Source organism: Phoca vitulina, unplaced genomic scaffold (assembly GCF_004348235.1).
Source record: "Phoca vitulina isolate PV1807 unplaced genomic scaffold, GSC_HSeal_1.0 scaffold2, whole genome shotgun sequence".
Classification (NCBI taxonomy): domain Eukaryota; kingdom Metazoa; phylum Chordata; class Mammalia; order Carnivora; family Phocidae; genus Phoca; species Phoca vitulina.
Genome location: NW_022589705.1, coordinates 89,055,813 through 89,080,975, shown reverse-complemented (window position 1 = coordinate 89,080,975; position 25,163 = coordinate 89,055,813). Strand labels below are relative to the sequence as shown.

The 25,163-nt window shown below is 61.1% G+C and overlaps 2 protein-coding genes and 1 non-coding gene across 9 annotated transcripts in view; 1 reads left to right on the top strand and 2 right to left on the bottom strand.

The window, feature by feature from the left end:
* Window positions 1-48: 48 nt before the first annotated feature.
* Window positions 49-18,302, bottom strand: ATP13A2 (ATPase cation transporting 13A2). Of its 7 annotated transcripts, none has more exons than XM_032392738.1 (29): window positions 18,214-18,302; window positions 11,742-11,836; window positions 11,469-11,651; window positions 11,134-11,192; window positions 10,847-10,958; window positions 10,523-10,602; window positions 9,739-9,816; window positions 9,491-9,560; window positions 8,638-8,772; window positions 8,473-8,539; window positions 8,258-8,389; window positions 7,605-7,760; window positions 6,992-7,102; window positions 6,855-6,901; window positions 6,582-6,770; window positions 5,364-5,570; window positions 4,819-4,914; window positions 4,575-4,734; window positions 4,357-4,477; window positions 4,066-4,190; window positions 3,217-3,377; window positions 2,978-3,094; window positions 2,779-2,858; window positions 2,297-2,449; window positions 2,119-2,215; window positions 1,074-1,297; window positions 836-987; window positions 530-699; window positions 49-445 (listed from the first exon to the last, which is right to left on the bottom strand). In XM_032392738.1, the coding sequence occupies exons 1-29, from the start codon at window positions 18,221-18,223 to the stop codon at window positions 311-313; spliced, it is 3,522 nt and encodes a 1,173-aa protein (XP_032248629.1). In that variant the 5' UTR covers window positions 18,224-18,302; the 3' UTR covers window positions 49-310. The 7 variants fall into 7 exon arrangements, with proteins under 7 accessions (XP_032248629.1, XP_032248638.1, XP_032248658.1 ...); XM_032392747.1 differs by having other exon boundaries at window positions 4,575-4,731; XM_032392767.1 differs by having other exon boundaries at window positions 8,638-8,745.
* LOC116627037 lies at window positions 11,917-12,051 on the top strand. Its single transcript, XR_004298404.1, has one exon. It is a non-coding gene; the product is annotated as a small nucleolar RNA SNORA16B/SNORA16A family (small nucleolar RNA).
* Window positions 18,303-24,743: 6,441 nt separating the features above from the next.
* Window positions 24,744-25,163, bottom strand: part of SDHB (succinate dehydrogenase complex iron sulfur subunit B) — a 29,665-nt gene continuing 29,245 nt past the window's right edge. The window contains exon 8 of the mRNA XM_032392728.1: window positions 24,744-24,936. Coding sequence (XP_032248619.1) covers window positions 24,859-24,936 — 78 coding nt within the window. The 3' untranslated portion in view covers window positions 24,744-24,858. The remainder of the gene's footprint in view (window positions 24,937-25,163) is intronic.

Sequence of the window (25,163 nt, the reverse complement as noted above, 5' to 3'; positions counted from 1 at the left end):
CGCCGGGCACCCGGTCAGCGGTACCACGTGGGAGACAGGCTGCCCAGGAAAATATTACGACTTTATTTGCTGCACTAACAACGGCTCCGGGGGGGGGGGGGTTGGTGGCTGTCGTCTCTACACGGGATGTCTGAATGGGGGACAGCAACAGCCTCTCCCCAGCTGAGGGCCGGGCGGCCTCGGGGCAGGAGTATGACATCTGTCGACCTCCGGGCTACGGGCGCGAGGGCGGTGGGGTCTCCGGCGACGGGTGCCAGGCGGTGGCTCAGAGGCAGGGACAGCCAGCGTCTGGGGGGCCGAGGGGCCTGCACTACCTCACCGGCGCGGCGGGCGGTGGCCAGGGCTGCTCGGCCAGCTCCCGCTCCAGCTGCTTGAAGCGCTTCTTCGAGGCCCTTCTGGGCCGGAGGCGCCGCAGGCAGGCCGGGAGGCACCGGTCCAGCACGCTCTGCGGGGCACAGGGGGTTGCAGAGCGGCGGCTGCGGCCCAGCCCCGGAGCCCCCCGCCGCCCCCAGCCCAGGGTGAGCCCCACCTCCAGCATGAAGGCCCCCACGAGGTTGAAGGCTACCAGGCCCAAGAGCAGCAGCTTGAAGCAGGTGTCAGCGACGGTCCTCAGCGCCAGCGGGCCTTGCAGGGGGCCAGGGACCAGGAGCAGGCCCACCAGGATGGAGCCCAAGAGCGCCAGGGCCACCAGGAAGGGCACTGGGGGTGAGGGCGTGCATCAGGCCAGGCAGCCCCTGCCCCCTCCCACGCATGCCCAGTGGGGGCCCCCCCGAGGCACCAGACCCCCTCAGCCCGTCCCTCCTGCGCCCACAGCAGCCCAGCCGGGCAGCGGCACCGTTGGTGTAGAGGGGCCGGCGGAAGGGCGCCCCCTTGGACACGGCTGCGGCCAGGATGAGGTACTGGAAGCTGGACAGAGAGAAGACCACCGTGTTCTCATAGTTGGGCAGGTTGTCTGGCGCGGGCACGGTCTTGTTCAGAGGCACGAACCTGGGGGCGCGAAGACCGGGGCTCAGGGAACGAGTGTGCGGAGGATGGGGCAGGGGTGGGACTTGGGAGCCGGGCTCCCTACTCACCAGGGTTGGGCCACGGTCAGGAAGTAGCCCCCCAGCTGCACGCCGGCCACCAGGGTCACCTGCAGCAGCAGGCTGCTCAGCACGGGGATGCTGAGCAGGGCCCCCGGGGGCCGCGCCCGCCCCAGCACCAGCGCCGGCCCCGTGCGGCTCATGAGCACGGCCACCGTGGTGGTGATGACCAGGTCGATGGCCAGGAACTGCACGTCACCCAGGTTGGTGTTGATCTGCCGGCAGGGGAGGAAGGGCAGAGGGAAGATAGCAGGGAGGCACCAGCTCCCTGCCCCTCAGGAGTCCGATGGGGAAGGTCGGATTCTTGCCCTGCAGCCCGATCGGGGGGCGTGGGGGCAGCGCCCTCCTGCCTCCGGGGACCTCCTAGTCTGGCAGAGAAGACACCGCACTGCCTTCAGGGAGCCCCTCTTCCAGTCTGAGGGAGAAGGCATCCTTCCCTGCTGACCCTGGGACACTAAACCTGATGGGGTCGGTTCCTCCTGCCCACAGGAAGCTCCCAGTCTGAGGGGGCTCAGGCTCTGCCTCGCGGAGCCCCTCGGTCACCAGAGGACCCAGTTCTCGGTGGACGCCGGGACAGGTGCTGGTGCGAGATCTGCATTGCCCCACAGGGTCGCCTGCTTTCCGTGGGGGTGAGCCGCGTGAGCTCAGAGCAGAGCCAGGGAGATGGCCTCTGAGCAGGGGTGACGGGCACGGCCAAGGTCTGGGCCGGGGCGAGGATCCGTGGGGAAGGAGCAGCGGCCCTGGCTCCAGCCCACTCCTGCCTCCGGCCCTGCCTGGGCTCTGCCTCAGTGTCCCCTGCAGACAGGAGCTCCCGAGGACAGGGACGACACGCTAGCACAGGACGGCTGTCCCCGTTTCTGAAGACCCACTGTGTGCCGCCACCCGAGGCTCGGGAATCACCCAAGCCCCGCGGCTAGGAAGTGGCAGGGCGGGATCCGAGGCCGCACCATCCGCGCCAGAGCTGCTGGGCCCCCAGGCACGCCGCTGAGTGGCCTGGCTCTGCGCCTGCTCCGGGCAGCGGGCTGTGCGCACTCACCGTGTAGAGGATCAGGACGGAGATGAACTGGGTCAAGCTGTACAGAGCCATGTACTTGAAGACGCTGAACGAGGTGTCAAGGGAACACCGGCCTTCCCTGGGTGCGGGGTTGGGGCGTCAGGCGGCCCTGAGGGCACCCCCGCCCCCGCCCCGCCCCGCCGGCCCCTGCCCTCCTCACCTGATGACCATGGGCACACACTCGATGCTGGCCATGCTTGAGGTGAAGGGCGAGACCACCGAGGCCTCGGCCTGGGACAGCGAGATGCCCACGTCGGCCGCCTTCAGGGCCCCGCAGTCGTTGGCGCCGTCCCCGCACATGCCCACGCAGTACCTGCCCGGGGGGGGGGGGGGCCTGGCTGGAGCCCGTGAGGTGCCTCCGCGTCGGCGGAACGACCCCTCTGGCCTCCCACGGGCTCGCTGGCGAGCGTGGGGATGGCTGGTCCCTGCTGCCCGCCTGCTGCCCGGGACATCTCAGGGGCTCGGTGAACAGGGGTCCTGACTGCTTTTGGCCTGACGGCCCCCGGAGAGCCTCCTGGGGTTCTCCCTGAGGGTGACGGTAACTCCGAATGCCTGCGGTGGGAGGCGGGGGCTCGTGCACCCCCCCACCCCGTGCTGCGGACCCGCTAGCCCCCCGCAGGCCCCTCGCCCACATGCACTCACTGGAGCTTCTGGAGCTCACACACCAGCTCTGTCTTCTGCTCGGGAGCCATGCGGGCGAACACCGTGCCCTGGACCAGCACCTGAGAGCAGGGGAGGAGAGAGAGACTGAGGCAGCTGCACGTGGGGGTGGGAGAGCCATGAGGAGGGAGCAGAGCGTGGGGAGGCTGAGAGCGACCGGGGGGCTCAGGGGCAGCCCTACCTTGGGCAGCAGCTTGGGGAAGTGCTTCATAAGGACACCAAAGGTGGACCCGCTGAGGGCCAGGTGGCTGGATCGGGGGTCTGGCTCCACGGTGTAGCTGGAGGCCTGGTCAGGATCCTGGGGGCCCAGGAAGCTCAGCTCAGCTTCCCCTGCCCACCCCGGAGAGCTGGGGCCGGGGTCAGGTAACACGGGTGGGGTCATCGGTGGGCTGTGTGGCCGGAAGCCCGGCTTGGCCTCACCTTAGCCCCGTTCACAGCTGCGGAGGATTCCAATGGCAGGAGCTCGAGGGAGGCAGGCTGGCCTCGCTCAGGGGGGGTGGCGTGGATGATGACCAGATGCTCCTGGGGACCCACCATACCGCAGCCCTGGGCCACCGTGACTGCTGTCTGCAGGTTGTCCCCTAGGGGTGTGGGGCAAGGTCAGGACCCAGCTCCTATCCGGGGGGGTGGGGGGGGGCATCCTCACTCTGATGCTTACAGATGGGAAAACTGAGGCCAGACATGCTGTCTGCCATGACTGGCTGTGTGAGCTCAGGCAGGTTCATTAACGTCTCTGAACCCCACCTTCCTCACCTATAAAACCAGGCATCAAAGGTCTTAGGGGAAAGTGGGGATCAGGGCCTATGTCCCACATATACTACTTAGTGCTGCAGGACTTTGCTGGAAAGCGTGTGTGTACGCTGGCAAGGAGAAGGACACAGACTACTGGGCTCCTCCACGTTGCCCTGGCTAGAAATCTTTTCTTGCTCCATAAAACTTCACCACTTTCAAGGGTGACATAATTCCGCACATTTCCTACAGGGGGCGCTGGAACCTGGAGAAGCTGCCTCGCAGGCAGGCGCCGGGCTGGAACCCAGGCTGCTCAGCACCACCCCCGGGGGGGCCGTCTGGAGGTCATTCTACTCCCCGGGGCCTCCCCTTCCTCATCTAAGTGGAGGGACAAAGGCCACTTGGGAGGGATCCTGTGAAGACCCATGAGATGTCTGAAAAGGACCTGGCCTGAAGCAGGGGCCCGAAAAGAAGGGGTGCGGCATGCCCTCCCCTCTGCCCATGACCGGGGCGGGGTGGGGGGGTGCTGCCCACGGGCACCTGTCACCATGACGGTGCGGATGCGGGTCCTCCGCAGAGCCTGGATGACCGCTGTGGTCTGGGGCTTCAGCAGGTTCCTCATGACCAGCAGCCCCAGGAGGCCCAGCTCCCGCTCCACGGCGTCCCTGGAGGGTGGGCAGACGTGGGTCAGAGGTCACGCAGTGGCCCAGGCCCCTGCCCCCTCCCCCGCTGCCGGGCAAGGCCATCTCCTCGCGGCTCGGCCGGCAGAGAGCCCCCCTCTGCCCATGCCAGGACCCGAGCCCAGTCCCCGGGGGGCAGGCGACAGTCCACCTCGTCAGCTGCTGAGCGGCCTCCAGGCTGGGCGCGACAGGCAGCGGCTTGCCCGCGAGGGCCACAACGCGGTAGCCGGCGGCCGTGTAGCTCTGCAGCATCCGGGCAAAGTCCGGGGGCACTGCCGGGGAGAGGCGGGTGTCACTGGGACAAGGAGGCGGGGGCCGGGGCGGAGGCGGGGCGCCCACCCCCTCCTGGGCCGCGGCGCGCCCCCTCACCTGTCTCGGGCTTGCAGAGGCCTGCCACCAGCTCGGGGGAGCCCTTGACGTAGGCCTCCAGCTGAGCAGCTCCCGGCCACGCCACGACCACGTTCATGCGCCGCAGGGCTGACGAGAAGGGGAAGCGGCTGAGGATGCTGACGGGCACCGGGGGCTCCTGCTGCAGAGATGGAGGGGCAGCTGAAGGGCCGGCCTGTGGAGCCCCCTCCCACCCCACCCCCCACAAGCACCCCCCATGACTCACCATGCCCTGCAGCCGGGGCTCCTGGGGTGGGGGTTTCATCACCGCCAAGACCTGGGTCCCAAACGCCGAGGCTGCAGCCGGCCCCTCCTCCAGGACCTGGGAGGCAGGCAGGGAAGGTTGGCCCCGGAGGGAGGTGGCGGGAGATTCAAGTTAGCCTCCTGGAGGACTTCCTTCGTGTGAGAGCGGATGGCAGTCAAGGACACGGGCTTTGGAGTCGGATGGACCCCAGTTCACACCCTGGCTTTGCCACTTACAAGTTGCAGGGTGACCTTGGACAAGTTATTCCAAACCTCCCTCAGCCTCAGCTTCCTCCCTGTGAGGCAGGTTCGGAAGCGTCCTTCCTGGGCTACAGGAGGAGCTCGAGCCAAGGCCCGTGCCACGACTGTGGCACCGGCACCACGTGGGTGCTGCCACGCGGCCTCGGCCGTTGTTATTTATGACGGCGGCACAACGGACGCCACCTGGAGTCCTGGAATGAAGACCAGGCGGGGTTAGTGAGAGCCCAGCTGCCCGGAGGCAGGGGCTGGCCTGCTCGGCCTCCTCACCCAGCCAGTCGATTCCACCATCTTGAGGTCCATGGGGTCGCCCACATGGGTGTCCTGGAGCCGGCTGAGGGCATGGCAGGTGGCCAGCGCTCGGAGTAGGGGCCCCACGGGCAGGCGGCGGGGCTCTGGGACCAGAGGCAGGAACGCCTGCCCTTTTAGGGGCACCACACCCATCACATCCAAGCCGTCCTCCGTGAGGGTGCCCGTCTGCAGGGGGCAAGGGGTGGGCCAGTGATGAGTCCCGGGTTGCTGTGTGCCGCTGGGCTGGGCACCCCCACCCCAGGCCAGGTGGGGCCCGTGGGAATCCCGGGAGCCAGCGCAGGAGCCAGAAGAGGTCCCTCTGCCAGGGTCGCCCTCCCGAACCCCCGCTTCCTCTGCCTGGCACCGCTGCCTCCAGGAAGTCTTCCATCACCCTACAGCTGGGTCAGGCGGCCCCTGTTTCGGGCTCCCACCCACGACCCCTCTGCCACCCCCCATCACTTGTTTGATGTGGGGCCAGGAAGAGGGCCTGGCCACACAGCATACGTGTCCAGCTCCTTCGCCAGTCTGGGGTCACTGTGAACCCAATCAGGCCCCACCTTTCTGTTTAAAAACTCCCCGTGGCCCCCAGTGCTCTCAGAATCATTAAGGTCTGAATTCCTCAACGGCGCTCCCCAGCCCCTGCCCGACCAGGGCCCTGGCTGTCTCGGCCTGCCCCCTTTCCCCACTGTTCCCCGTGCCCCAGGTCTGTTCGTCCGAGGAGCCATGCTGACTGCTCCCCAGCCCCCGCCTGCCCTGCCTCACGTCTCCGGGGGCACCCCCCCACCCCGCACTGAGGTCACAAGGAGCCTTCCTTGATGCCATCTCCTGAAGGGAGTGACCCCACAGACCACCCTATCGTGTTACCCTGTTCACTTCCTTCCCCAGACCCATCACCATCTGCAGCTCCCTGTGCCCCCTGGTTCGCTCATTCTGGTGGGGGGACATCACCCTGGGGGTCTCTGCTGGGTCTAGGCGCTGAGAGCAGCACCAGGGAACGACTGATCTCAGACGGTTGTCTGCCGGACCGAGAGCCCGACACGCGTGGGAGCTGGGCGGGGCGGGGGGTGGGTCTCCGAGCATCTCTACCCCAGGACCGGAGCCGGCACTGAGCGGGCCCTTGGTCAGTGCTGCCGACTGAGGAGTGCAGCTGTGGAGGCCTGGCCGAGGTGCCCGTGGCCCCTGCCCTGCGGCCCCCACCTTGTCAAAACACACCAGCTGGAGCTTGCCCCCCAGGTTGATGCGCAGCGGGTGGACGCAGAAGATGCCCTGACTCCGGAGCCGGCTCTGGGCGTAGAGCGTGCACACGGTCATGGCGGCTGGCAGGGCGGGCGGCACCACCACCGTCACCAGGTCCAGGGCCCGGATCACGATCTCATGCACAGGCACCTGGCAGGAAGCACCGTGAGTGCCAAAGGCCAGGCTGGCCCTGCATCCCTGCCGGCGGCCCCCCACTCGGGCCCCGAGGCTCACCCGGTTGCGGTGCAGGATGAAGATGCTGTAGATAGTGCCGAGGAGAGCTGGGGAGACAGCATGTGACTCAGCAGGACCTGGGAAGGGGCTGCGGGGGGGGGGGGGGGCAGCAGAGGGGCATGCAGGGGGCCGCTCACCCAGGACAGAGAGGGCAGCCACGAACTTCATGCTGTGTTTGTAGAACTTGAAGTTGATGGGCCGGGGGTGCAAGATGGAGCTCACCAGGCCCCCTTTGGCTGTGCAGAACCCTGGGAGGAGCCGGGGGGGTGGAGTGGGGGGGCGAGGGTCAGGACAGGCCCTCCCAGCCCCTGCCCTACCCCACCGCACCTGGGGGTTGAGAGACACGGTGCTCCCGGGATGAGAAATCATCCAGTTTGGGGTGACTTGGGATGGCCCACAGGCCTTGCCCAGCCCTCACAGGGTTTAGTGAAAACGGAATGAGTGGACAACATCTATAAAGTGGGTGGTTTCACTTAAAATCCAGATATGTGGCTTCTGCCGAAACACTCAGATCTGGGTACACTAGGTCCCATTCCCATGTGACAAGAACCTGCTGGAGTTGAATAGGGCTGCTCCCTTCCTAAGGGGTGGGCTCCCGCTTGCTGGCCACATCCCTGCCCATGTCGTCGGCCCACCCCTAGCTGGGGGTGGGACTTGCCCCAGGTCCCACAGCGGGACAGCGGCAGAGATGGCTCCTGCCCTGCCCAGAGTTGTGAGCCCGGCAGCCCTCCCTGCCTCCCTGACTCCTACCTGTTCGAGTCACCACTGCCAGGACGTGGGGTCCGACGAACGCTCGGGCCTGCAGGACGAGGGTCCCACAGAAGAGCATGTGCCGCCGGTGGGTCTCTGGGCAGTAGGGCTCGGGCCCCTCCGGCAAGGCCGTCTTCAGTACTGGGACGCTCTCCCCTGGGAGGGACGCGGGAGGAAGCCCGTGAGGCGCCTCCACGCCACTCCTCCCCACCACCCAGACAGGAGTTAAGCACACTTAACTCTTGTAACCATACGTGCAGAAACCATTGCCCCCATTTTACAGAGAGGGACACTGAGGCTCGGGGCAAAAGACATAAAGACACAGCCAGACAACCCGGAAAGGATATGTGCCAGCCAGGAACCAGGAACCTGCTCTCGGGGGAGCCCGATGGTGTGTGTGTGCGTGGATGCACACGGCTGGGGGAGGGGGGCAGGGAAGACATTCTTACTCTGTCGGAATGATTTTATAACAAGCAGTATTACTTTTATAACTCAGAGCAATACACCAGAGGGTGGGTGGGGGCGCTTAACCTCTCTGAAGCCCTGGGCGCCTGCCGGGTGTAGGACTGTCACCCGAGAGCAAAAGGGGAAGAAAAACCTGGAAGTGCTGCGCGAGGCAGAGGGGCCTCCGAGGCCGCGGGGGCCGGGCTGACCTGTCAGAGAGCTCTCGTTGACCACGCACTCGCCGGCCACCAGGGCTGCGTCACAGGGCACCAGCCCGCCTTCCTGCGGCAGCACCAGGCAGTCTCCCGGCACCAGCTCACTGGAGTCCACCCATTCCTCCTCTGCAGGCGAGCGGGGGTCCTCAGCGCGGCCCAGGGCACCCCCAGCCACCTGCTCAAGCCCCCCTCCCTTCCCTCGCTCTCACCTCCCCCGGGCCGGCACACGCACACCCTCACCGACAGCTGCACCATGTCCCTCAGAGTCTCGCTTTGCTGTGGGGGGAGGGGGGCACGTGGGGAGTGGGTGGGTGGCGGCCCCCTGGGGTACGCGGCTCCCCCCCCCCCCCCCCCCCCCCCCCCCCCCCCCCGACCTTTCTGGTCTTGTAGAGCGACAAGCAGATGGAGGCGGTGGAGATGAGGAAGATGCACAGGGCGTACGAGTAGTAGTGGTCCGCCAGCCACAGCCCGATGCTGAAGGCCTGGAACCCATAGTAGGGGTTCAGTGCCTGGGGGAGGGGCGGGGAGGCAGCATCAGGGCCCGCGTCCCCGGGGCGGCCCTGCTCAGCCCCTCCAGACATCCATGGAGACCCTGGCTTCTTGGCTCTAAAGAGGACCCAGGCATGTAGATGCCCGGCCCCTGCTAAGCATGTCCCCTAAGTGACATCCAATAGTGGTGACAATTCCACACTCCATTTTGCAGATGAGGGCACTGAGGCACAGAAGGGTCAAGTTACTTGCCCCAAACCAGGCAGCTCCCCAGTGGCTGCCTGGGGTTTCCATCAGGCCCGACTCCAAGAGCCAGTCTCCCTCTCATGGGCGTCTGCCTCCGGCTCAGAGGCTGGGATGTGCAGTGTCCTCTCGGGTGTCCGCGCCATGGGCTCCCCTCTGTCCCCTACGCCACATCACCCCTCTGAACCCTGGGATCTTTGCGTGTGAACCGAGCGCCCCTACTCTAAGGCGGCTCAGGCGCAGCAAGGTCCAGGAGAAGCCCGGGCCCTGTGGCCTGGCCTCCCGGCCTCTACTCCCAGCCCCAGCCTGGACCACAGCCTCCAATTCCTTGCCCTGAGCGAGGGTCAGGTGGGTCTGAGGTGACTTTCCCCTGTGGAGGAGGGGACAGCTGCTCTGGTCTGTCACTATCAAGTGACCCTAAGACGGCCAACCCCCGGCCAAGGTCACACGGCCAATCCAGGCCAGAGCTGGGGCGAGGCCCAGGGCCAGCCCTACCTCGTCCACCAGCAGCTGGGGATAGGACTTGACCGGCACGCCGATCACGTTGGGGCCGTAGATGGTCTTTCTGTAAGAGAAGTGGCCGGGCGAAGAGATGGAGGGGCAGTAGCAGCTGGGCCCTCCAAGGGCGATGGAGCTCCTCATCTTTCAGCCAGGGAAACCAAGGCCCAGAGAAGGCAGGGGACCACAAGGCCACGCTCAGGGGCGGGCAGAACGGGGCCCCCAGTGTATGGGGCGGCGCCCACCTCACGGTTTGGTCCTGGAGGCTGAGGCCGGAGCGGGAGCGGTGGATACTGTCACAGGTACAGCCGTGGTCCAGCAGGCTGGGGGCGGGGCGGGGGGGAGACTCATGTGGGCAACGGGGCCTCCTGCCCCAGGGGACTCGGGGCTCCAGGCCCCTTCTGGCCCACTGAGCTCGGGGGAGGAGGCAGGTCCCTCACTGACTCTGGGCTTAACCTTCTTCTGTTCCTCTGATCGGGCCCCGAACCACCTCACCGAGGAAGAACACTGAGCGGCGATGAGAATACTTAATAGTGACAAGAATCGCTATTACTGAGTGACAGGAGGATTCTTTACAACGACGATGCCTTCCGTAAGTGACTTAATCTCTCTGTGCCTGTTTTCTCATCTGCAGAGCGGGGATGGTGACAACACCTGCCACGTAGGGCTCTGGGGGGATGAGAAGCCACACAAAGCGCGTGGCTGGTGCCATCCCCACGTCCCCTTGGCACCCACCTCTGTAGATGCAGCTCCCGTTTATCAAGCACTTAGGAGGAGGCAAAGCGGGGACAAGCCCCCAGATGGATGGTCCGAGCCCAGAGCCTAAGATCTGATTCAGCGTTTTCACCTCGGCCTGAGGCTGAGCCAAACTTTAGGCGAAGCTCATGTACTCCCCCCCCCTCAAAACGGCCTGGAGGAGGCAGGGGTTCTCTTTATGCCCCAGTTACAGAGACCCCAGGGCCTGGGGAGGCTCATGACCGGCTCGTGTCGCAGGGGACCGAGGCACACGGCCACGGCCCTGTCCCCTACCTGACTTGGCAGAAGGCCTGCTGGCTCTCGATCCAGACGTAGCGCTGGCCCCGGAAGAGGTAGTACCGCAGGGTCCGCTGCTGGGTAGGGGAGAGGAAGCTGGAGGCAGCCTCAGGAGGAGGGGGAGCGGGGGGCAGCGCAGGGGTAGAGGCCAGAGTCACAGGAAGGAGGCGGGGAGGTGGTCGGCCGAGCATCCTGGACACTAGGGACAATGGAACCAGAGGTGCCCGGGGAATGTGGAGTCCAACCCTCCCATCGTACAGAGCGTGAAACTGAGGCCCAGGGAGGGTTAAGGACTTGTCCAGAACCCAGCTGTCCACTCACTGCCTCTTCGCTCCTGCAGAACTGGGCGGTGTCCTTCCATGCACCCTCCGGTACCGCCCCCACTGCCGCCTGGCTCCGGCCGTCCTCCGGGCCCTGCGCCGGCAGCTCCAGGCTGGGAGGGGCGTGGGGGTTCTTGTGGAGCTCTGGAAGCTGATCCAGCACCTCCCCAGCCCACGGAGCCGCGGTCCCCCCGGGGTGCGAGGCACTGATGCCTTTGTTCAGAGCGGCTGTGCAAGGGGGCGAGTGGGGAGCAGGGGCTTCTGGGAGGGGTGATGGGGCTGCCTCACCTGCCCTCACTGACGGCCTCAGTCTGCACCTGCACAGTGTACAGCTGCCACGAGTTATCCTGGAACAGAGGTGTGGACTCGGTACCAGCAGAGACTGCCCCCCTCCCAGGTCCCACCCTGCCGCCCGGTGGCCCCTGCTGCGCGAGGCAGGGATCAAGGACGTAGGAGCCACCCTTCTGCCCACTGCTCGGATGGGAAAGCAGAGGTTCACAGAGGACACCCTGAGTGCGGTCCCACAGAAAGTCAGCGGCCAGATGGGGCTGAGACTCCACGCGTGACCCCCCGCCCCCCGCCCCTGCCCCAGCACCACTCCCTCTAGCACCAGGCTGCCTCACCTCTTTGTCTCTTATTTCGATGACGAGTGTTTCTGCGCGGGCCAGGTTGCACGGCCGGAGCCGCAGCCGCACCCCCCACACCGGCTTCCAGCGGAAGAGCAGCAAAGGGATCCCCGCCATCATCCAGACCACGAGGTGATAGCCTATGACCCTCCATGGACTGCCACAGTAGCCGCTGAGCCTCTGGGGACGCGGACAGAGAGGGCCCAGGTGGGGGCGGGGCGGGCGGGGGGGGGAGGGGCGGGGGGGGGCTGGGGCTCGGGGCTCACCTACCACGGATGAAACTGAGGAGCTGAGGGGATCTACAGATGTGTCTATCGTCAGGGTCCCATAGCCGGCGGGCGTGCTGCCCACGAGAGGGCTGCTGTCTGTGGGCGCAAAGGAGAGAGGTCATGGGGGGGCGCTCCTCCCTCTCTTATGACTTTAAACAAAATGAGCATTGTCATTCTGTGGCCCCGTGTCGAAGCTGCGGCGGCCTCCATGCAGCTGCTCTGGTCAAAAAGGGGCCGGAGGGACTGCTCTCCCGGACGGCTGCCGTCCCGTTCGCTGTAACTGACCTGTAACATTTTGGGAAAAGACAGTCCCCGCTGTGCCTGCCATTTCTCAGGTACAGACAGAGTCCTCTATTAAAACTGACACACGGGGCTCCTGGCTGGCTTAGCCGGGTGAGTGTCCGACTCTCGATTTCGGCTCAGGTCATGATCTCAGGATCGTGGGATCGAGCCCTGTGTCGGGCTCCGTGCTGGGCGTGGAAACTGCTTGGGATGCTCTCCCTCCCTCTGCTCCCCTCCCCGTGCCCCCCCCCCCAGCTCTTTCTCTCTAAAACAAAAAAACCTGACATGCTTCCAGAGGCCAGCAGAAATGTTCTGTTGATGGGGTCTTGCCTACAGTTACCAGAGTAGAGCTTTTGAAAACTAGCTTGCTGAAGAACAAGGACCAGCATGGAGGGGCAGATGGGAGCGGGTTGGGCACGCGAACTGGGAAAATGCAGCAGCAGGTGGCACAGAAAAGCTTCAGGTGTTGGTCCCAGGACCAAAGGCAGCCAAACCTTTGATGCCGAAGAGCACGGGAAGGGGACAATAAGATTGTTCAAGACAAGGGTATCCGCAGCTGTGTGAGATGAAGGTTCTGGCAGGAACCAAAGTGGCACTTTCTGGTGAGTGAGGATCCTGGGGCCATGGCCGCGATGGGACACAACCACCTCAGGACCTGGCTGCCCCCACGTTTCCGGCGGTGCCTGATTCTGAAGACTGAAGACCCCAGCCTGCTGCTGGAGTGAGGTCGTGGCCAGGAAAGCTGTCTTCATCTGTGATTATGGGCTTACAGCGGGGAGAGGAACACTATGGGAACGGGGCAAGCAGGAAGACAACGGGTTATTTTAGATAGAAAATCACGACCTTTGTATTTCTCCTAATGCTGCCATGACCAAAGAAAGACTTGAAGTAAAAAGAAAGCATCGCTAGGGGCGCCTGGGTGGCTCAGTTGGTGAGGCGTCTGCCTTCCGCTCAGGTCCTGATCCCAGGATGCTGAGAACCCTGCTCAGCGGGGAGTCTGCTTCTCTGCCCCTCCCCCAGCTTGTGCTCTCTCGAGCGTTCTCTCTCTCTCTCAAATAAATAAAATCTCAAGAAAAAAAAAAAAGAAAAAAAGCATCGCAATTTTATAAACTGGTCTGACAGACCCAATGGCTCAAGGCTTCATGGGTCTGTTATCTGACTGTTCTGGGGCTCCCACTCACAGTGTCGTCTCCTTGTGTGTCTGGTTATCGCGGTGTGGGCCCAGAGTGGGGGACAGGGCCTGGTGAGCGCCCTGAGCTTCCACAGCCCTCACACATCCAGCTATCTGCTTCCTGGGAGCTCTGTGTCCCACTTTTGCATCCGGTGCCCACCCAGAGGGCACGGATCAGGGCTGCTGATCCTTGTCCAACTCCGGTGCCCAGCAGAGTCCTGGCAGCGAGGAGATGCTGAGAAGTCGAGTCTGGACTGAGGAGATGTCAGGCCTGCCTTTGACAGCAGCCAGGAAAGGGGCCCCCACTCTGAAGGTGGGATGGGGGAGAGAGGAGCCCAGCCAGTGTGGGGGGACGGGGTGGGCAGAGAGGAGGGGTGAGTGGAGGACAGAAGGTGCTATGTCCCAGCTGAGCACTTACCAGGGTTCCTTACTTAACCCTCTGCGGGGAAGGGCTGACTATCACCCCCATTGTACAGATCGGAAAACTGAGGCTCAGAGAATAGCACTAGGTGGCTCTATTGCAGAAATTCTGTTTCCTCCTGTCTCGCCTACGGCAGAGCCGTGGTCCTGGCAGGCAGGCGGATAGCGAGTGTGCTGAGGCTGCAAAGGGCCTGGGCTCACTGCTCCCACCGCGGGCAGCTTTTGTGGGGTTGAGACACGCAGGTGCCTGGGCCCGTCCCCAGACCTGCCGGAGCGATGGGAGCAATGCGGGGCACCTGCGGGTTTCATAGGAGCCTCTGGATTCACTTAGAGGGTGGGGGCAGGCTGCCGATTTCTGAGCTCCTGCCCTTTCCCCTCCCTAGCCAGAGCCCTGCAGAGCCCTGACCTACAAGTTTCCACCAACAAGCTGAGTGTCCCAGGCTGCTGCCACTGTCACAACATCCCCAGCCCCTCAGCTGCTCTGTCCCCAAACACTTGGGCTTCCGAAGCCTTCAGAACACTTCCGAAAGCCTGCTATGTGCGCGCTCTGCTCCTGGCCCTTTTCAACACAGTTAACACACTAACCTTGCTGTGTGAGCTCAATTGTTATCCCCTTTTTATAGTGGAAAATGAGGCTCAGAGAGGTTAAGTAACTTGGCCAAGATCACACAGCACGGCCGTGGTAGTGACAGGATGCGAGTCCAGGCAGGCTGACTCCAGCGTGGGTTTTATCCCTCTGCTGCACCACCTGAGAATGTCTGAGGACTGGGGCTTTGTGTCCCCAACACACCAGGCAGAGTCTGTGCTCTCCTCCCCAGCCCCTGTATCTCCACATAACGATGGTGACCATAATTACTATGGCAATGACCATCATCTGAGCAGCCAACAGCCATTAAGCACTTCCCAGTGACAAGCCCCACTCTATGCCTCCAGACGAATTGGCTCATCTAACCCTCCAGCAACACGAGGGGGTGGACTCCTTTCTCTCATTTTACAAATGAGGGAACTGAGGCTCAGAGGTACAAAGACACCCCAGTAAATGGTGGAGCCAGGACACTGGAGCCGGATCCTGTGGTTTCGGGTCCCAAGTGGGCACTATCAGAGACCAGGGCTCCTGGCCTCACCTCCCCAGGCCTCTCTGAACTCGATGACTCAACACCCCAAGCCCCACCTCCGGCCAGGCCCTCCCTGGCCACTCGGCTGACTCGGAGAACAAACAGAGCCACCAGATCCAGGAAGAAGCCGGATCCTGGGGAAAACTACACACACACACACACACACACGCACGCACGGCCTGTAGCCCACAACCATGGGCGTCTCTGGCCAGCAGCAGCCTTCTTCCTGGGGCTCCGACAGAACCCAAGCCGGGTCCCCCGGGGCGGTCCCTGTCATTCTCCGTCCCATCTGGCTTGTGAGTGGAGCTTGTCAGGGAAGCATTACCTTCCCTTCCTGACAATGGCCCGCAGACAACACACAGTGGAGGGCCCTCTGCTAGCTGGTGGAGCCTGGGAGGGGGTGACTCGCTCTGGCTCCTGGCCCGGGGGGCAGAGGAGCAGGCCTTCAGGGCAAGTGACACAGCCTGGCAAGCTGGGTTCTCAGGTCCTTGGCCACCAAAAGGCCACAGACCTCTCTTGCGGTGGTCCAGATGCTACTGGAATCCCAGCTGTCTTTTTTGTCCTCCACCTGCCCCAGAGACAGACTCCCCGAGTGGGGCACGGTGGGCTGTGTTTTGGCCCTTAGCGTTGGTCTTGGGGGTTTCCACGGCGTAAGGGAAGGAGTACCTCGGGGTTCTAAGGGGTTGACACAGGCCAGGCTCTGTTCCACAGGCTTCAGTACGGTAACTCACTTCTTCCTCACCCCCACTCTATGAAGACGGTACTACTTGTATCCCTATTGGACAGATTAGGAAACTGAGGCCAGGAGAGGTGAAGCCGGGGGCCCAAGGGCCACAGAGCCAGTGAGTAGTGGGATCTGGATCTAGGTGTTCTGGCTCTCGGGTCCACGTTCCTAACCACTGCACCCCCATCCTCACGGCTTCTTCCCCAGAGCCCCCGGCTCTCTTATAGGCAAGCTGTGTTTTGGGAGGCAAGTGCCTTAACGTTTCTGGTTTCCATTTCCCCTTGCTAGGAGCATAACCCCGAGCAGCCAGCACACGAGGAGCGTGAGCAGTGGCCGCCCCGGGGTGGATGACGCTCCTGGGGCGTGGGCCTGTTTCACAGGCAGCTGCCGGCTTCCCTGCCAAAGGGGTGTGGCTCGGCTCTGACCCACTTCTCAGGCTCTCCTCCACGTTCCCATCTGCCTGTCTGAATACACAGCCGTGCCCCTGCTCCCCTGTGCACACTAGACCGCTTCTCCCCGGCTCGCTGCTGGGCTGGGGATGGGGAAGAAGCCTGCGTGGCACGCTGGGCCACCGGAGCAGGTCGCTTCGCTCGTGCCGATCTGATTTCATCCTGCAACCATCCTGCAATTTATCCCATTTTACAGGTGGGAAGACTGAGTCTTGGAGAGGCAGTTGGCCCCCCAACTTGTCTAGCAGCTGGAGAGGGTCTGTGTTGCTTCAAAGCCCTCTCTGCCGGCCTCAGCCATACCCACGGACCAACAATCGTGCCATCAGGCCAGACCGGGCATCCCCGTCCTGCTCACAGTGCCCGGCACACGGCTGGGACTCAGGAACCATTTACTGAATAAGCGAACGAGGGCACGCCTGCTCATCTCGCTGACAGAACAGAGCATGGAAGCAATGGTTCGGGGTCACTGCCCCCTGCTCCTGGTCAGTCGGCGGCCAGGTGCAGAGGGCTGAGCCTCTTCGGGAAGGGGCGTGCCAGAGATCACCTTGTGCCACCCTCGTCTGCTTGCTTCCCCAGCGATCTCAACAATGTTCCCTCTGGGAAGAGTGTCCTGCTGCCTATCACACACCCCTCATTTCCTTGGGGAGCATACTCTCCCAAGAAAGGACAAAAGAGGGGCTTGAAGGAGGACATCACGTCTGTGGAAAACTCTAGTCTGCCGGGAAGGTCAAAGCCCCGTGCACTCTCTCCTGCGGGACCCCTGTCAAAACACTCGGAAGTGCTCGTTTGTCTCCAGTCACATTTCAGTCTCCCCAGGGATGGCCCAGGAAGATCAGGGCTGTGTCTGATCTCTTTCAGGAACACCAGCTCAGGCTAGCCCCGAGCAGGCTGTGCGGGATGAGAATACTTTTCACGCGGATTGTATTGCTCTTCCAAATAGCAGGGACTGATCTTCATGCATCAGCCTCAGAGGGCGGGGCTATTATCAGCTTACTTTACATCATTTTACAGTAGGGGAAACTGCAGGAACAGAGCTTCAAAGCACCTGGCCCAGAGTCATACAGCTGGAAAAGGGAGAAGCTGGAAATAAGTGGGTCTGAATGAACACATTCCTCTTAGTTCATCCTCACAGCCACCCCATGAAAAGTATGGATTTGGATCCCATTTAATAGGAGGCACAGAGAGGTTAATATGTCCACGGTTGCACAGCTATGGATGGTCCAGACTAGACTTGAACCTCCCCTGACTCCACAGCCCGATGCCACCAGTACTGCAGAGGGGAGGGGCCGGAGTCAAAGCCATCTGAGAACCTCTTGTTTCCTGCGGAAGCCCTGCTTCCTGCTGCTGACCTGGCAGTGGCCCAGCTGCTGCCTCCTTCCTCGCAGTGCTTCCCCCTGCAGCCAGAGGCTCCTCTCCTCTGCCAGGCTAGGGGGGTGAGGAACAACCTGGTAGTAGTAACCTGATCTTTAGATCTGGAGTTCAGAGGGCCTCTTTCCTCAGCTTTCCCCCTCCCTCACTGGGGTGCACGTTCAGCTTCTGGTAGGGTGGGAAGAGAGGTGGGAGATGGGGAGGGAGAGACCAGAACTGAGGGGTCTGCCTCTGTAGACCATGCTCAACCTTTGGTGGGCCCTTTGCTGAGGTCTGGGGTCTAAGTGACTGCCATGGAAATGAGAAGAAGAGAGGTCTCCTGGCTCCTTTCGCAGCAGGTGGGATTTAGACTCCGGAAAGGGTGGGCCTGGGACACATGGTCTGGGATGGGTAACATGCAGGGTGTGGTCCTCGGACCTGGGTGTTGCCAGGCTTCCTCTGGGGGCCTGAGGTAGGGGATCAGCAGTGGCATTTGTGTCCAGGACACTCTGACCCAGGGATTCGGGACCCCTGGCTTCTCCAACCCCATTCATTCATTCATTCATTCATCCAAGAGGAATAACTACCAAGAGGCCCCGGATGCAGCGGCCTCCACGGCTCTTCCTCGACCTGGACATCTGTCATTGCAGGAGGGAGTCCAGTGGGCGTGGGGCATCTCCCCGCGCCCCTTCCCCGCGGACCTCCAATCACCCTCCTGCACAGCGCCCAGGGCTGCACGAAGGCGGGGAGGGGACGGCTCCGCGCGCCGCCATCCCCGGGGCTCCTGGCCTCTCTGGGAAGCGCCCCGTGTCCACTCCCCCAGACGGGGCAGGGACGGGCACGGGGATGCCCCCCCGGGGGTTGTTTCCCTGGCCCGCGAGCCTGCGGTGGGGGTGTCGCGTGGCGCGACGACGGGAGGCCCGGGGACCGCGCCCGGTTCTGGGCGGCCCGAGCCGCGCACTCACCTGCGCTCATGCCGGCTCCTCGCGCTCATCGCCGGCCCCGGCGCTGCGGCCCGTGGCCCGGCCCGGGCGTCGCGATGCCCCGCGGCGGGGGCGCGAGGCGGGAGGCTGGGGGCGCGGGGCGGAAGGCCGGGGGCGCGAGGTGGCCCGGGGCACCTGCAGGAGCCGGCGGCTGGCGCGGCTGGGAAGGTGCCGCAGTCCGGGTGTGCGCGCAGCCAAGCCGCGCCCGGCCCACTGCGGCCCCACGTCCGCCCCGCGCGCGGGCTGCCGGGACTTGTAGTCCGAGCCGCCTGCGCCGCCCGCCGGCGACAGACAGACACGGGGTGGGGGGAGCTCAGGGACTGCGACAGCCATCCCTCAGACACAAGAACACACAGACACACACTCAGAGACAGCAACCCTCAGACACACACACACAGAGTCACACACAGAGGTGACACGTAGAGACAACGCACACATACACAACAGTGGTGTGACACTCAGACACACAGATATAACCTCCCCCTGCTCCGTGCCCTGCACAGCGGAGTCAGCCCCAGCTGCATACCACAGTGGTTAAGGGCTACGCGTGCTGCTTCAGGCTGGCCTCCATCTTGTCCAGACTGTGTGACCTTGGGCAAGTCACCTCTCTCTGGGCCTCCTTTCTTTTTTTTTTTTTTTAAGATTTTATTTATTTACTTGACAGAGAGAGACACAGCGAGAGAGGGAACACAAACAGGGGGTGTGGGAGAGGAAGAAGCAGGCTTCCCACTGAGCAGGGAGCCCGATGCGGGGCTCGATCCCAGGACCCTGGGATCATGACCCGAGCTGAAGGCAGATGCTTAACTGACTGAGCCACCCAGGTGCCCCTGGGCCTCCTTTCTTAACCTATAGGATGGCAACGACATCAGCGATGCCCACCTCATAGAGCTGTTTTGAGGCCCACATGAGGAAAAACGTAAAACACTTGGGACAGCACCTGGCACGGCTTGATAAACGTCGAAGAAGGAAGACACACCTGCCCAGAGACTCAAGACTCCAACATGTGTGTGGACCCGGGGAGACTCCGCAGTGATGCACGGGAGGAGTCTGAAATGCCAGAGGAAGAGCGGAGGGATAGCCCAGACCCCAGAAGCCTCACAGCATGACTGCAGATACACCTGCACAGGTGGGACGCATGGAGGCCCTGACAGGCACCGGACACCTCATCCCTGTATGCAGCACTTAGCACGCTGCCCCATCGTGACAGGCGCAGACATGGTGTCCCCTGACCCCGGGGTCGGTGGCTTCTGGACTAAGGACCTCCAAAGGCGGAAGGTGAATCAGAGACCCCAGGGTCTGGGGCAAATCAGGGAAGGATCATATTAGGGCCAGGATAGGACTGGCCCAATTCATCATCCATCCAGCGTGATCTGCGGCATGCCAGGCACTGTTCTAGGAGCTGAGAACATGACGGCGAATGAGACAGACACGGGGAGCAGCCAAAGGCAGGTAGAGGAAAACTCCAACAACAACCTGTCATGGAAAGGGCTGGAAAGAGCCAGAACTTCGATGCAGGGGTAATGGTGCAGGGCAGACTCCAGAAGGGAAAGCAAGGAAGGCCTTGACAGGGTCTGATACACGGCAAGACCTCACACACATTTGCTAAAGGAGCAAATGTTGGCAGCACTTGCTGATGGGTGGGATGTGGAGTGCAGGAGTGTGGAATCAGAGACGCTGCAGGGTTCTGTTCTGAGCAGGTGGGGGCAACGGAGCCACTTGCTGAGCTCGGGCAGGCTGCTGGCGGAGCAGCTTGACCACCTGGGGGATGCGGCTGGCTTCACTCCGTTGATGAGCCCTGTGTCATCTGCTGATGACATTTCCAGGGCAGGCAGGCTACTTCTCAGAGTCCCCATGTCCTCCTCCAGAGCCTAGCCCAATGCCTGACGGACCTCTTGCCCGGGGAGCCCAGACCCCCACAGCAGGCAGAATGGCTGGGTTCGGAGAAATGACCTGCTAGGATGGCCTTGCCAAGAGGCAGTGTGGTACGGGGACCAGGGCTGGGTTCTGGCACCAGAGACCTGGGCTGCGATGTGCATCTGGCACTTTCTAGCTATATGAGCTTAAAAAAGTCACTTTCCCTCTCTGAGCCCCTCTCCTGCTGTGGAAAACGGAAGCTGTTCAGAGGGCAGAATGAGATAGCAGGTGCTTGGTGGAAGCCGGTTGCTTTCTTTAGCTCCTGGCGCTGGGCTGGAAGCTTCATAAAAGCAAGGGGCTCGGGACACCTGGGTGGCTCAGTCGGTTAGGCGTCTGCCTTCGGCTCAGGTCATGATCCCAGGGCTCTGGGATCGAGCCCCGCATCGGGCTCCTTGCTTGGCGGGGAGCCTGCTTCTCCCTCTGCCTCTGCTTCTTCCCCTGCCTGTGCTTGCACTCTCTCTCTCTCTCTCTCTGACAAATAAATAAAATCTTAAAAAAAAAAAAAAAGCAGGGGGTTCAGAGACCGACCGCCTTGCCAGATTGGTCCCCTCATTTATATTGCTCATGGGGTGGGCTCTGAAGAGGCTCCACCTTCTGAGCCATCTGGGAAGGAGCTGCACTTGCTGCTCCACCCATCGCCTCGATGGGCTTCCTCCCAAACCACAGAGGATGTGGAAGGCCCTGCTGTCTGCTGGGGTTACCTTTGGGGAAGTGGCTCTCACTGTGTGGTCCTCTGAGTGGTCTGTGGGTTGGGCTCCAGTCACCTGTGGGTCAGAACCCATCAAGGAATTTTCCTTGCAAAGTGGCTGCTCCCTTGGGGGCCCCCAAGAAGGACATAAAATATGCCTGGTCCAAGTGGCAAAAGGTTTGACAAGTCACTAGTGTGAACCTGTTTATTCTGGAGCATTGCCTTACTTCTCAATTTCTCCAGTTTCACTAGATTTTTGCAACAAAAGCGGGTTTTCTCACCTAGTAACAAACCCCATGACAAGACGATGGCTGTCTAGACACATAAAGTGGGGTTTCAGCAATTTGTCTCGCAGTCTCCTGGGCAAGGAGAAGGGCCAGAGAGAATTTGGGCGTTGGGGTCGTTGTGACATGAGAAATGAGTACTGGTGGTCCTGGTGAAAAACCATCCTCTGGATGGGAGATCCCCCGCTCTGGCCAGGCAGGTGAGACACATCTCAGGTCGTCAGATGCAGGGGGCTGGGACCTGAAGGCCTGGGTGGTCCCTGTGGCACGGAGTGGGACTTCCATGCCGTAGGGATTTGAGACAAATCAGCTGAATTGCATTTCTGGAGCATTCGCTCTACCTCAGGCTAGATGCTTTCCTGTTTGTCTTTATTTTTTTGAAGATTAATATGTTAAGTATTTATTTAAAAATTTTTTCAGGGGCGCCTGGGTGGCTCAGTCGTTAAGCGTCTGCCTTCGACTCAGGTCATGGTCCCAGGGTCCTGGGATCGAGCCCCGCATCGGGCTCCCTGCTCTGCGGGGAGCCTGCTTCTCCCTCTCCCCCTCTCCCTGCTTGTGTTCCCTCTCTCGCTGGTCTCTGTCAAATAAATAAATAAAATCTTAAAAAAAAAATTTTTTTTTTCAGCTTTTTTGAGGTATAAAGGATTCTCTTCCCTGAGTTCACACATCTATCAGCTTACATATTTACTTTTTTGGGGGGGTGAGAACTCACATTTATTCTCATTTGGAATTGAACCACAATTCTGAGCGGTAAATGCTATTAATTCCCATTTTATAGACAGGAAAACAGAGGCACAGCGGTTCAAGTTGCGCAAAGACCAGGGAAGAAGAGATGGCTGGGTCCCATCTCAGAGAAACTCGAGGAATTCCACAGTATTACTTTTGTGAATGAAGGCACATTGTCTGGACACGGTTCAGACGTAGCACAGAGGGAGCATAAGGGACAAAATACCGTCTTTCTCTGCTCAGGTCTGAAGTTTTTATTGGGAAAGTCTTTGTGACTGTTGGAATGGAACGTTTGCCTGCAATCCAGGGAAAGGTGAAATAAACAGTAAGTGCAACTGTGGGTGGATCCCATTTGGCCCGGTTTGAGACAGGGTGAGAGTGGCCGGCAGTGACGGATCTGACAGGTGCGGAAGCAGATCTGCGGTGGCAACTCCCAGGACAGGACACTGCCTCGTCCCCAGAACGGGCGGCGCAGAGCTTGTCGTCCGAGCCATGACGTTATTGGCGAGAAAACCCGTCTTTATCTACCCATTGAGGCATGACAGGCAAAGTCAAATCATTCGTGGATCCATGACTGTGACCTTCCTGGGGCCGGCAAAGGTGGACGGGGTGTGAGCGGGTGTGGAAGGTGTGGGGGCTGCCGGGGCTCTTTCGGTTCCCGCTTCCGAACTGAAGCTCTCTGGCACCTGGGGACGGGGTACCGTGTGGTCTTCCAGGGGTGGTCAAGAATTTGAGATGCGACACTTCAGGGCGAAGACCCTGTTCTGAATTTCTAGTAATTCAGTGTCTGTTCCTTTTTAATTTGGCGGCTTGGGCTCCTTGGTGGCAGGGAACACATCTTGCTCATCTCTACCCCCAGCGTCTCACCTCTCGTAATGCTGGAGACAAGTGTTTTGAGCTGTCCCTTTTCAAAGCCAGAAACACTCATTAAGGTTCATCCTGGGTGAGTCAGGCATTTTTCTTGGCGGCCTGCCTCACGATGCAAGGAGCCTTTGTTTCCTGGCTGATCTCACTGCTGTGGGTGAAAGAGCAGCCTTGGAGTGTTCCCGAGCGAGAGGTGGGTCCACCGGGCGGCAGCAGCAGGGCTGTTACCGTGCACCTGCACCCGGAGCATCGAACCCGGGGTTCGAGAGGCTCAGGCGGAATTTAAATCACACACACAGGTAGATCTTTATTAGCACCGAAGGGGCCCTTCTATATTGTGCGGTAAAAACAGAAGGCTGCTGTTATTCACAATAGCCAAAAAACGTGGAAGCAACCCAAGTGTCGATGGATGAATCCACAAAATGTGGTGTCTACACACAATGGAGTAGTCTTCAGCCTTAGAAAGAAAGTTCTGGGGCACCTGGCTGGCTCAGTTGGTGGGACATGCGACTCTTGATCTCGGGGTTGTAGGTTTGAGCCCCATGTTAGGTGTAGAGATTACTTAAATTTTTTTTTCTTTTTAGAGAGAGAGAGAGAGAGCATGCACGTGGCGGGGGGGGGGGGGGGGGGGGGGGGGCGGGGGGGGGGGGAGCGAGAATCTCCAGTAAGCTCCTTGCTCAGCAGAGCCCAACATGGGGCTTAATCCTGTGACCTGAGCCGAAATCAAGAGTCGGACGCTTAATGGACTGAGGCACCCAGGCACCCCTTAAAAATAAAATCTTAAAAAAAAAAAAAAAGGAAAGTAGTTCTGACATAGGCTACAACACGGATGAACCTTGAGAACTTTATGCCAAGTGAAGTGTTACCAAAGACAAACTACTGTATGATTCCACTCACAGGAGGGCGAGTCGTCAAAGTCTCAGAAACAGAAAGCGGAAGGGTGGTGGCCGGGGCGGGGAGTTGTTTGATGAGGACGAGTTTTGCAGGATGCAGAGTTCTGGACGGTGGTGGTGGTTGCACAACGATACGAATGTACCTAATGCCGCTGAACGGTGCACTTAACAATGGCTAAGAACGTAAATTTTGTTATGTATATGTGACCACAATAAAAAAGAGGAAAAATGGAAAGTGGACAGGTTATATCACACAGTTTTTTTTTTTTTTTAAGATTTTATTTAAGATTTATTTGAGAGAGCGAGCGAGGGAGCGTGTGTGCTGGGGGAGGGGCAGAGGGGGAGGGAGGGAAAGAATCCCAAGCAGACTCCACGCTCAGCCCGACAGGGGGCTCGATCTCACGACCCTGAGATCATGACCTGAGTCGGATGCTTAACCGACTGAGCCACCCAGGAGCCCCATATCACACCCCGATTTTGAAGGGAAAGCTTTCTGTATGCCCGTTTGTCATGACATAAAGGTCTGGAAGGAAATACAACTGTCAGCGGGGGGTGGGGTGTGGGGCTCGGGGCGTGGAGGGCCTTTCACTTCCACCCCGACGCACCCTTGCACCGTCTGGCTTCTCTGAGAGCGTCGCCGCCTGGGCAGCTGTGCCGGGAAGCCGCACTTGCCGGGAGAGGCCCCTGGAGGTCAGCCGTGGAACTCGAGGTCACAGCTGACCCGGTCATTGCTCTGTGCTGGAGGCGGCTCACCTCGCCTTGGTGAGATATGATGACTTGGCAAGACGCGGCTTTAAGTAATTCTGATCCGGGTGGCTGCTAACACTTCGAGAGCACGCAGAGCGAGGGCCGGGTGTTCCCGCAGTGATGGGGGAGGTGGGCAGTCACCACCTTCCCCGTACGGACGGGCAAACGGAGAGGCTAAGAGGACAAGGAGCCTGCCCAAGGGTGTCCAGCTGGGGAGGGGCAAAGGGAACAGGCCCGAGGCCATGCCTGTCCGGCCCCGCCCTGTTCTCAGTGCAGGAGCCCCCGCCCCTCTCCAAGGACAAGGACACTTCCTTCTGGCACCTGTGCATTCCTCTTCAGCAAGTAAAAGGAACAGGCTTGCTTTTTTGTTAATAAAGTAGAATAACGTTTATTTATTTAAAATTTTTATTATACATGCTGTATTCATGGAACATCAAGACCTCTGAAGGGACTCGAATTGGATATAAAGCGTGTCCAGCTGAGCTGGCTGTCATGCTTGGCGTGGGAACAGTTACACTGATGCTTTCTTCCCCTTATAGGTGGCCATCATTTTCTTGATTTCAGCAATAGCTTTGCCTGGATTCAGCCCCTTGAGAGAAGAGAAGAGAATCGGTATAATGGGGTAAGCGAGACCGAATGAAGAACCCAGGGCCTTGGGCAGACTCCCCCAGCGGGAACAGGGTCAAAGCAAGGTGGATGCAAACCATGTCCTTCCAAAGCCAGGGGCTCAGGCTCAGGGCTCTCCCGTTTCCATCTGCAGACACCTCCCCGCGGCGAGAGCCCAGCCCAGGGCTGACCCCCTGAGGGCTGTGTGCT